This window comes from Neomonachus schauinslandi, chromosome 15, assembly GCF_002201575.2.
Source record: "Neomonachus schauinslandi chromosome 15, ASM220157v2, whole genome shotgun sequence".
NCBI classification, from domain to species: domain Eukaryota; kingdom Metazoa; phylum Chordata; class Mammalia; order Carnivora; family Phocidae; genus Neomonachus; species Neomonachus schauinslandi.
Window position 1 is genome coordinate 15741039 of NC_058417.1, and position 12279 is coordinate 15753317.

Below are 12279 nucleotides of genomic sequence, written 5' to 3' on the forward strand. Positions count from 1 at the left end.
CTCAGCACCTAAGAACTGATTATCTTCCCCTCCCTTTGGTTGGTTTCTGTCCTCAAGGAGCTTACAGTCTCCTTGAGGAGACAGAAACGAGAAAAAAAAAAAAAAACAGGGGTGCCTGGGTGGCTCAGTCAGTTAGGCTCCAGTCATGGTCATGGTCACGGTCATGGTCATGATCAGCAGGAAGCCCCTTCTCCCTCTCCCCCTTCCCCCACCCCTGTTCATGCTCTCTCTTGCTCTCTCCCTCTCTCTCAAATAAAATCTTAAAAATAAATAAAAATAAACAAAACAAACAAAAAACAACCTAAGTGCTAGGATATTTGTGCACAAGATCTATGGAAGCCCACAGAATCATCTCACCTAGAGGGAAAACAGACAGGAAAGCTTGTTACAGAAACAAGGAAACCAGGGAAACCAGGACTGAGTTTAAAAGTTCCAAACTCAGCCAGTTGAGAGGAAAGAGAACACTGAGCAGGTGAGAGAGGAGACAGAACAATCAAGGACCATGCTCTAGAATTTGGACTTGACCCCAAAAGCTATGAAGAACTACTAAAGAATTCTTAAGCAGGAGAATAACATGATCAGAGTTGTGATTTTGGACTTGACCATTCTGGAAACAGTCTAGAGCAGTGCTGTTCAAGGTGGGTCTGCAACCCAGTGCTTGCCCATAAGCTGTTTGTTACTGGTCCACAATAAGGTAAGTACAAAAACTGAGAAGGAGTACTCAGAAACGTTTATAGCAGCTTGACATTGCAGCAACATCCAGGTTTGTGATCAATGGGTTCATCATGTTGAATAGGACAGAGACCAGCTTGTGTGAGGTCAACTTAGTGGGGCGTTACATGTGTTTCAACCCAGATAGGAGTCATGCCTTAATAAGCCCACTTGTATTGGTGTGACTGATTGGAAATTAACAAAACAAAATAAAATCGACCACTGACTACAGACAGCTTGAGAAGCTGGTCTGAGAATCATTTCAGGGGTCAAGACTGGAAGCAAGGAGGGGCGCCTGGGTGGCTCAGTGGGTTAGGTGTCTGACTCTTGGTTTTAGCTTGGGGCATAATCTCAGGGTTGTGGGACTGAGCCCCATGTCGGACTCCATGCTCAGCGCGGAGTCTGCTCCCTCTGCCCCTCCCCTCGTGCCACCTCTCTCTCTCTCTCTCTAATAAATAAATCTTTAAAAAAAAAAAAAAAGGTTGGAAGTAAGAAGCCCCAGGAGAAGATGCTGGTACACAGTAGTCCAGATGAAACCTGAAGTCAAGCAGTGATGGTAGGGATGGTGAGAAGAGGTTAGAGTTGCGAGGTATTAAAGAGATCAAATCATGGGGCGCCTGGGTGGCTCAGTCGTTAAGCGCCTGACTTCGGCTCAGGTCATCATCCCAGGGTCCTGGGGTTGAGCCCCGCATCGGGCTCCCTGCTCAGCGGGAAGTCTGTTTCTCCCTCTCCCACTCCTCCTGCTTGTGTTCCCTCTCTCGCTGTCTGTCTCTGTCAAATAAATAATATCTTTAAAAAGATCAGATCAACACCAAGACTCAGTGCCATTTGGATGTGAGGGGTGCAGGAGAAGCAAGGATGGCTCCTGAGATTCCAGGACTCTTCTTTCCTTTTAAAATAATGGCCAGGTATACAGCAACAGCATGCAAGAGGCTCATGAGAGTCAGGACCAGCAAAAAAGATTCTGAACTCCTAGCCATTTTCTTTGAGTGTCTCTGAATAAGCAGAATGGTAAATTAATGAAATACAGAAAACTAAGCACCCTGGTGGTTAGCACTGAGCACCGCTGGGAATTCAGTTTGTGAAGAAAGAAAACATCCTATGCCAAGCTTATGCTCTTCCCCCCGAAAGGAAATCATGCCTTGAGGAGCCCAGTCTATTTAGAATGGGGCTAGCTGGAGCTCTGGAGTCCCAAGTACTATCAAAAAAAAAAAAAAAGTCACCCCCCCCATACACCAAGGGATTTGTCCATTCCCCACCCCAGCTGTGTATAACACAAAGCCTTCTTTCTCAAATTGGTGCAGATATTAAAACAAGGCCTCAAACCAAAAGGAACAGTGATAAAAGGGGGAGTGGGGGTAGAGAGCGTAAATGAAATCAATGACCCTAACCTCAAAACCCACAGCTTTCCTCTTGTGCTGTTTCACATCCCAACCCATATCCATCAGCAAGGGCTGTGGACAGCTAGCCAGTCAGGCCTGAATCGCTACCTTGAGGCCTGAAGAGTAATCCACAATGGCTACACGTCTGAGCAAACCTATCCGACAACATTCCAGAGCTAGAAAGGGAGGTGGCTGCGTTAGGGGGTGAGGTCTTCACTGCTCCGGAGAGCGGGCACCATCCCTTTCCCATGCTGAAAGAGCAGCAATCCGGCAACCTTCACGCTACCTAGATTTAAGCAGGCAGGATCAGCGGCAGACGTGGCTAATAGCTCTGGCAAACCACAAAACGATCACCAAGTACATAATTAATCTCTCTCAAGAAGGGTGCCTCATCATCTTAAAGTTGTTACCCTTTATCATGTCTGGGCTTCATTGATCTGATGTCTCAAGTTTCACTGGCAAGTGTGAGTATGGTGCTCAGTAAATCTCAGAATTCTCAGTTCTTTAAGAAGCGGTATTTTTTAAATATTCATTTGCTTTCATTGTTTCATTCTTCTAGGTCTTTCTCCTCAATTAGAATCTCTTCTAGGGCAATTCTTTCAACCCCTTCACCATATCCTCCTGTACGCTGATAAAACTCATTTGTTAAAAAATCGTAACAGTTTTGCAATTCTGTAATGTGATACATTCCAGAGGCTCAAGCTATGAAAGGAATTCCTGAATTTCATGATAATTTATGAACAACAGCTAGCACTTACTGAGCACATACTACATGCCAAGGCAGATGCTGTTATAACCTCCACTTTACAGATAAGGAATCTGGCACAGACAAGTAGGGGAACTTGCTCAAGGTCCCACAGCTAACAAATGACAGAGGCAGGATCCGAGCTCAGGCGGATGGACAAGAGTCCCTATTTTTAACTACTACTACTACACTAGATGTCTTCATTAAGCAGAGTAGAAAAATTGAAGATTAAAAAAATACATTACAAATAATGGAAAATGGAACAAGGAAAAAGCCTCTCAAGGAAAATTGCTCTTATTACTTTAATTGAACCGTCGTCTTTTATTTGACAGATCCAAGTCCTGGAAACACAACGAATGGAGGGAGCCTGTCCTGGCTGGTCTAGGCTCCTTTCGCAGAAGATGGAAAACCCCAACTGTCAAAGCTGTGCTTTTCTGCTGTCTTTTAGCGCCTTCAAAGTGGTCTGTCAGGGTCATAGAGATCATTCTCTTAGTGGCTGGGGTATCTGGATTTGAGGGAGGATGAGCTGGGAGACATGGAGCTATAAGACTGTTTGGGTTGGTACCAAATCTTGCCCCGTTCCAAAGAGCCAAAGGGATTCTGGTGAATTCTAGGCCAAGCCGCTGATTGAGTCTGACCCAAAAGAATCACCCAGAGCAAGCAACCCACACAGGGAAGCTGGAAGATTCCACTTTCGCTGACTGAAGCAGGTAGACCAGGGATCCTCAGGGATACCTCCTGACTGCCGCTCTCCCGCCCCAACTTTCTCTTTTCCTTTCTGTCTGGCAGGAAGTTCTGGGGCCAAGCCAGACTCCAGCAAATCTGTGCGGTCCAAGACCAGTGGTCCTGCACCATTTGATGTCAGCGTACCCACACTGACCAAATGCAGTCCATCGGACATCCAGCCCAGGCAAAACGGAGTCTGGTGGCTTTAAAACCAAAATCTGTGAAGCGGATCCTGGGGATCGACTCTCCTAGTCTGACACCTAAGTAACTTATCCTCATCTGAAGGAATAGATCAAATCCCTAAACTTTCCAACTATTCATCCCATTCTCTCTCTCCAGAAATCTGAAAAATGTCTACTAACAAAACAAAAAGCAAACCTACTTATTAAAACAAGTCTAGGGCGCCTGGGTGGCTCAGTTGGTTAAGCGACTGCCTTCGGCTCAGGTCATGATCCTGGAGTCCCTGGATCGAGTCCCGCATCATCGGGCTCCCTGCTCGGCAGGGAGCCTGCTTCTGCCTCTGACGCTCCCCCCTCTCATGTGCTCTCTCTCTCTCTCTCATTCTCTCTGTCTCAAATAAATAAATAAAATCTTTTAAAAAAAAAAAAAATAAATAAATAAAACAAGTCTAACTACCTTAACTTCAAGATTATATGTTTTCTGACAAAACTGCTCTTATAAAGGCACTCAAAGTTCTATTATCATCTAATTACAATTTCTATACAGCTATTTATATGGGTGTGCTTGGAAGCCAAAAAAATGAAGCTTCAATTATTTTTGCACCCACCACAAAAGCAAGTAGAAACAGGACAACCTTTCATTGGGAATTTTTTTTTTTTAAAGATGCTGAAGTCCTTTTATTCGCTGTTTTCTCACAGCTCCAATCAAGGTGAGCAGGGCCAGGCAAAACCCAAGCATAACATATATGGTCACCCCCAGACTTTCTTACTACATAAAGGGGAAATTAATAAAAAAAAAAAATACCACACAGCATTTTCTTTCCCCACCATAATTTTTCAATTTTCTTTAGAGCAATGCCAGCCAATAACTAATTAGAACCATATCCTTTGTCATCCCAATGGGAAGAAGTATATGAATGGTTGTAAAGAACAAAAGTTAATGAGAACTTTAAAAAATTAGTAATCTGGAACTCTGGTTGCCCCTCAGTGTAAAACAAATTCTGTTCTTTGAAACTATTTTTATAGTTGGTGAGACAACACGGACAGGGTCCATCAAGCAAGAAGGTAAGTGTTTACCCACTCAGCACCCTGAACTGGGGATGCCCTGGCCTTTTTCACGGTTTTTACCATGAAGTTGCCATCACAAGCTCACAGACTTCCTTCTAAGCATCTCGATTTCAAACAGGACAAAAACTCAAAGTTACAAAAAAAAAAAAAAAAAAAAGGAATTGTTTATTCTCTTTGGTTTCAAGGAAGAAAATACTTCCTGTCAAAGTGAGTACCTAGCTTTTGTAATTTCTAAGAGTATATTTTCCATAAGAAACACAGCTGAAGTCTTTTTACCTGGTATATCATGACGAATGTTTCTGGAATCAGATCTTGATTGCCTATTCGTGAGCATCCAGGAGCAGAAACTACGTCCTCAAAAACCGGACTTATTTTACAGAACAAAGTGAACCACTGGATGCGAGACAGAAAAACTCTGAGCAAAAAAATACATTTTTAACATGCTAGGCACCATGGTTTGGGCATGTTAAGCATTCTGAACTGTATTTTCAGATGAGGGTCTGCCCCGTGTCATCCAGACTCTCATCCTGGTGGAATGAGCAGGTCCAGACTAGGGCCACAGACCACTTTTGTGTGTGTGTGCAAAGGGACCAGCCAGGGCAGAGAAACCAGGCATGGTGTATATCATATGAAATATTCTCCTTTTCCAAGAAAAAGCTTTAAGCCTTTGCAAAACATCTCAATTTGCTCCACGTTTTTACCATCCAGCAAATTTCTTTCGTCCACTGTGAAAAACACAATAGGCCTTAGGTCTGTAACATTTTACCATCATTATATGTTTGCAAAAGCTAGAAATCATTTGTATTGCCCAACAAGGACATTATTTTAAACACACTGGTCTACAATAGAAATTTGCCACAACAATGAAGATGTTTTTTGGTAAATCACTTTCTGAACATTATTCCTCCCTAAAAGAATCATAAAACAGCCACCAAGGAAAACAAAGAATTCCCATATTTTTGAAGCAAAAAAGGACTGGCCATTCACATCCACGCACTATCAAGTATATAAATCAAATATAAGCAAAATCACCTAAAAAGTGGTTAAAATGCCAAGTTTGGCCTCTGTGTGGTTCATGAGCCCATGTTTTTCCAATGTTAAATTTACAAACTATTTGTTAAACTGTATTTCATACTTTAAATCCCAAGTCTGTAGCTTATACTGCTTGGGGATGGATGATTTACTGGAGACATCTGTGGTCACAGTATAAGCCTTTTGCTCTTACTAAATCTAAATCATGCTTCTCAACAAGACTCCCTACACATAAAAGAAGCACATGCCGTTACCATCCTTCCTAGAGGCACCTAAAAGCCCCCAGAACAGCCCTTCTGCTGTCCACTCCATAAACTCAGATTCTCTTCTGAAAGGGAAGGGGCTAGATTCATACGTTGCATCAGGCATACCAATTAAGCAAGAGCGCTCCAAAACTTGTCCTGTTTCGATTCATGACAAAATTTCCTGAATTCGTTTTGTTAAAACAGACGACATCATCCAACAGACACACTCGAAAACCCAAACTAATTTCAGCAGCAAACTGGTAGGAAGAAGTTGACAGCGAAGTATAGATTTCCCCAAATCCTCGTTTCTCCACTTAATCTGCACCTATGTTCAGCATTTAATTCGAAGTGTGCCAAGACAACCCCGACCCAGCAACTAAGAGCTGCAAGGACGGGTCTGTTCCTGTGCCTGGGAGGCATCTGGGGAGGACTGCTGGACAGGCAGACAATGAAAAGCTCCCCGGTGGCCACTAGTCGAGCCCGTGGGGGCGGAGGGACGGAGAGGGGGAGAGGAGTGAGCGCCCTTCTCACCCAAAGCCACGGTCAGAGGCTGCCTCTCCAGGGCGCGGGGCGGCCTGGCCTCCGAGTCCCGGGTCACAGGGTCGGGGGAGGGGAGGGGTCCCCTGAAAAGCAGATTTCTCTCGGAGAGAGGAAACTTCCTGGTCTGGGCATTATGGGTAGGGGGCGAGCGCCTCCCCCACCCACTACAGGTATCCGCCGGGAGTCTGGCGGCTGAGGGAAGGAAGCAGCCCCTCCGCGCGCCTCTGGCCGGGAGCGGGGGTCACGGGGTCGGGACCCCCAGCGCGGCCGCCCCCTATACGAGACTCCCAGCGCGTGAGGACCTGGCTCTCGACTCCTCGGGACGCAAGCCGGGGTCGGGGGCCGGACGGTGTCAAACTTCCCCCACGGGCGCGGCCTGGCGCCCGCACCGACAAGTTGCCGCGGGAGCCCCAACACGGCGGGGTCCTCTGACGGGGGCGGGCATACACAGAGGAAGGGGACACTGAGGGACACGAGGGGAAGTGCGTGCAAAGATACAGGAGCCGCCGGGCCGAGGGGCTGCGAGGGGTGCGGGCGGGGCCGGCGAGGACCCCGCTCCCCCCAACTCGCGGGCTGCGCACCCAGGCCGGGGGCGCCGACGAGGCCCGCGCCGCTCACCTTCCTGTGCTTCTCCTTGTAGGGCAGCGCCAGCCACGGCATGTCCCGCACGAAGTCCTGCCACTGCCGCTGGTCCTGGTCCGAGGACACGAAGACGATCTCCAGGCGGCGCCGCGGCTCGGGCTCCGCGGCCGCCCCGGCCCCCGGCCCCGGCCCGGCCCCGGCCCCGGCCGCCGTGTCCCCCCGTAGGCGGCCGTAGAAGGCGGCCAGGCTGCCGCTGAGCTGCGCGCAGGGGGCGCTCAGGCTGCAGCCGAAGTAGAGCCCGAGCAGCGAGATGCCGCGGGCGCCCAGCGAATGCACGTCCACCTCCTCGCCGCCGCCCGTCACCAGCTTCTCGCCGAGCAGCTCCTCCAGGAAGCCCGACATCCTGGCCCACCGCAGCCCCCGGCACGCGGGCTGGCAGGCGGCGGCGACCCCGCTCCCTCGGTCCGCGAGGCGGGCGGAGGCGGCAGCGGCGGTGGCGGCGGCGGCAGCTGCGGCGGCGGCAGCGGCGGGCGCGGGGCAGGGGAGAGGCCCGCCCACTCCCCGCCCCCTCCGGGCCGTCCTCGCCACGCCCCCTCCGTGGCAGTCCCGGGCCGCGCGCTGGGCCCGGATCTGCGGCTGCTGGCGAGCGGAGCAAGCGCTTCCACGGCGCGGCGGGATTGTTCGGCAAAGAGCCCTGGCGAGAAAGCTGGCCGGAAACGCCCCATTCTGAGGGCTTTCTTCCAGCCAAGTGCAGCCAGGAGAGGGGTCCTCCGAGCCGGCGTCTCTGAAGCTGCAGTCCTCGCGGAGCTGGACTTGGCCTCCACCCTTCCGAACTCCCGATTCTCTCCGGACTTCCCGAAACATTCCCACAGTTCCCCCACCCGAGTGCTCGCTCGCTTGTGGCTCTTTCTCTCTCTCTCTCTCTCTCCAAAGCTTAGTCGGCCATTTCGTACCCCACTGGCCTCTTGGATGCTTACAGGACTTAGTATCTTCATACACAATTACTACTTCATCAGGCTGGGTCTTGCTTGCACTAATTTCTCTACCGTGTGTTTTGTGTATGTTTCTGTCTACTATAAGAGAACCGGAGGACGCCACCGCTTATATTTCTCGGGTAGCTTCTGATCTGGGGCTAGGCACACGTGAGAGAGTCCACGATCCTTGCGAGTGTATCACAGGTCGCACTGTGGGGGTTCAGTCCACAGGTCGCAGCGGCCATTCCCCTCCAGCGAGTGGCTCTGTTCCATCTCCACAAGTGTAGGCAACAGATGCCGCAGCATCTTTCAATCAATGCTGGTTGCACTCCTGAATCGGTTCCATAGCTTCTATCAAGTCGGATGATAGTTAAGAAAAATTCTAGGAATTTTTTTTTTTTGCCAGCTGGCAAGATGCTACCCCGTGCTTAGCTTGAACAGGTGGCCTCTGGCAAGCCTTCCCGCCTCACACACACACGAAAAAATAAAATGCATACCCTGCCAACCCGCAGTAGAGGACCTTCAGTGTGTGTGCTCAGCTAACAACCTGGTGAAAGGAAAAAACGCCCCTCTCACTGCCCTCCACCTTGCCTTTGGAAGTCATTTCTTGGGCATCTACCGCCATCTAATGGAGACAGTGGAAAAAACCGAGATCTGCCAGAGCCCAATATGTTGAGTTACTGGCAGGCAGAGTATTTCTGTTATTTTATAGCGGCTTTCCACACACACAAAAACACACACACAAATCATGGCACGCTTTACAAGAGTTAATTTAAACTTCAGTATAATCGCAGGGCGCCTAGGTGGCTCAGTCGTTAAGCGTCTGCCTTCCGCTCAGGTCATGATCCCAGGGTCCTGGGATCAAGCCCCGCATCGGGCTCCCTGCTAAGCCGGAAGCCTGCTTCTCCCTCTCCCGCTCCCCCTGCTTGTGTTCCCTCTCTCGCCGTGTCTCTGTCAAATAAATAAATAAATCTTAAAAAAAAAAAGATTTATTTATTCATTCGAGAGAGAGAGAGAGCTTGCACACACAGAGAGGGAGAAGTAGACTCCCCACTGAGCAGGGTGCCGGATGTGGGACTCAATCCCAGGACCCGGGGATCATGACCTGAGCTGAAGGCAGACATTCAACTGACTGAGCCACCCAGGCGCCCCAGAAAGCATCACTTTTTAGTGAAAATATATTAAGCTATGAACATAACAGACATTAACTTATTAGATATCTTTTAAAATCCTGGAAGTAGAGGCACCTGGCAGGCTCAGTTGGTAGAACCTGCAACTTTTGATCCCAGGGTCATGAGTTCAAGACCCACACTGGACATAGAGATTACTTATAAAAAAAAAAAAAAAAGGAAAAAATCCTGAAAGTAATTTAAAATCCTTGTTTTCTCATCCATATCATATTTGAAATACCCATTGGTGGGTTACATTAGGCACCATTGAAATCATATGAGAGAGATCCTACATTCTGACATTTTCAAATGAACACTGAAGAGGTATAAAAGGACTAGAAGCATTTACATCCTATGGAAGCCAAAGGACAAAGTATTTGGTGTGGAGCTAGGTGAAGTGGAAATTTGGGGGATTGCAAATTTGGGAAAATAGTGAAGTCACTATTAGAATACTTAACTTTGGTACACTAGGTGCAAGTCTGATATAAAGAGGCAGTTTGTTCAGTATTTTACTTTTATTATTTTACAGGAAAGCACTTTCCACTGGAGTACGTCCAAACCAGCATCTGGCACCTGGGGAAGTGAGAGTTTGAACATACTGCACATGAAATATAAATAAAATTTAGAGACTTGTTGGTGCAGCAGGCCTTGGTTAGAAGCCAAATAGTGCAGCTGCCTTTTAAAGGGGTGTGGAAAGAGGAGATTTGCAATGGAAATGATTCCAAAATCATAATTCTAGTGGGTGTTTTTTTCAAGAAGCCCAAGGAGACTCATTTGGCTTCCTGTAAAGAATAGCCAACATCCTTTGGCTTGTGAAAAGCACTCTCTCTGCTTATGCAGTTCAAGAGACCCACTTATAGATAATGTCCCTACTGGTATTTAGCTAGTTATATGAGTTGACTGGCTATTCTTTTTTTTTTTTAAGATTTTATTTATTTGTCAGACAGAGAGAATGAGCACAAACAGTGGGAGCAGCAGAGGGAGAGGGAGAAGCAGGCTCCCCGCCAAGCAGGGAGCCTCAATCCCAGGACCCTGGGATCATGACCCGAGCTGAAGGCAGACGCTTAACCAACTGAGCCACCAAGGCGTCCCACTATTCTTTTTTTTTTTAAGGTTTTATTTATTTATTTGAGAGAGAGAGCATGAGTGGGAGGAGGGGCAGAGGGAGAAGGAGAAGCAGACTTCCCACTGAATGGGGAACACCACTCCGGGCTCGACAATGGGCTCGATCCCAGGACCCTGAGATCATGACCTGAGCCGACAAAGTCAGACGCTTAATGGACTGAGGCACCCAGGCGCCCCTGGCTATACATATACACAGATATATGTCACCTTTAAGACTTTTAAATCACATTCCTTGGTCTTCAGGTATAGTAACATATGTGCACAAAGATGTGTGTATACAGATATTTCCTGATACACTGGTGAAATCAGAAAAAGACTGGAAAATTGGAAAGAGCCAAACTGTGTATCAACAAAGATGATTAAATCATACCACATTCATCATTTGAAATACAATCTATTCATTGAAAAGAACGAAAATTCAATGTACACTGTATTAGCCTATGTTCTTCAAAAAACAGAACCAATATCTATAGGGATTTATTATAAGGAAATGGCTCATATGATTAGGGAGGCTGAGAAGTCCCAAAATCTGCAGTCAGCGAGCTGGACTTAGGAGAGCTGATAGTAGAGTTCCAGGCTAATTCCAAAGGCCTGAGAACCAGGAGAGCTGAAGGTGTGAGTTCTGTCTGAATCCAAAGGCAGGAGAAGACCTATGTCCCACCTTGAAGACAGGCAGAAGAGAACAAAATCTCCCTTACCTCACTTTTTTGTTCTGTTCAGGCCTTCCTCCAATTAAATGAGGCACACATGGGAGAGGGCAATCTCCTGATTCACATGTTAATCTCATCTAGGAATGCCCTCACAGACACACCCACCATAATGTTTAACCAAATATCTGGGCACCCCGTGTCCCAGTCAAGTTGATACATAAAATTAAACATCACAAGTCAACCCCTTGTCAACTTGGCACCCATATGCATCTCCTTAAACCATGCTTACTCTCCAAATAAAGACAATAACAAGATCATAATTCCACCTAACATGATACAAATATCCTGTGTAGAACCAAAAATGGACTAACCCTTTCCCCATAAAAAGAGATAAAGTCCTTCAGTGATATTTACTCTTCTCCTTCTCCTGTAACTTCAATAAAATAATGTTAAATTAACAATCCTTAAATACATCTTATATTACAAGTGAATAAAAGAGGGAAGAAACAAAGACGTTTGCCAAATATATGTATATACACATATTCATAACAATATAAGAAGGAAATACTCATGACAATTATAGCTCTCATGTCTATAACTGGGCATGTGATCACAGCTAGTATTATTACTACCTTTTTCTACTATTCTTCTTGTATTTCCTTTGTCTTCAGCAAGCACCTCAGCTGGTCTTGTTTCTTTACCTGGTGGAATGACTCTAACCTTCATGCCTGAAAGGTCTGGGCCATTAGTAAGTAGTCCCACCTGGATTAGGTTGTTGTAGTTTCCCATTGACCTTAATCACCAGGTATACCCTCAGGGATCTCCTATATTCCAAACATAATCTTCCTTGCCTCCGTTGTGGAGTAGGACTCCAATTTCTCCTTGATAGTCAGGATCAATCACCCAGCCAGCACAGTAGCACTCTTCTTGCCTGCTGGTTCAGAGGCATGAAGAGCCCCAAGTGGCTAGACAGCAGTCTTACTTTCAGGGCAATGGAATCATTGTTGTGTTTCCTCATGTAAGCATCCCTCCCTTTGGAACGATGACCCCCCAGTCCAGGAGAGCAGAAAGTTGTGCAAACAACAAGCAAAATTTTTGCTAGTGGGTAACTAGGGGTAATAATCAGTGGTACCCCATCCAATGTCTTCCCC

At 47.1% G+C, this 12279-nt stretch overlaps 1 protein-coding gene across 1 annotated transcript in view; it reads right to left on the reverse strand.

Annotated features, from left to right (window-relative positions):
• The window catches only part of NXN (nucleoredoxin), a 154914-nt gene extending 147197 nt beyond the window's left edge, over positions 1–7717 (reverse strand). Inside the window, exon 1 of the mRNA XM_021704064.1 lies at positions 7247–7717. Coding sequence (XP_021559739.1) covers positions 7247–7612 — 366 coding nt within the window. The 5' untranslated portion in view covers positions 7613–7717. The remainder of the gene's footprint in view (positions 1–7246) is intronic.
• Positions 7718–12279: the final 4562 nt, after the last annotated feature.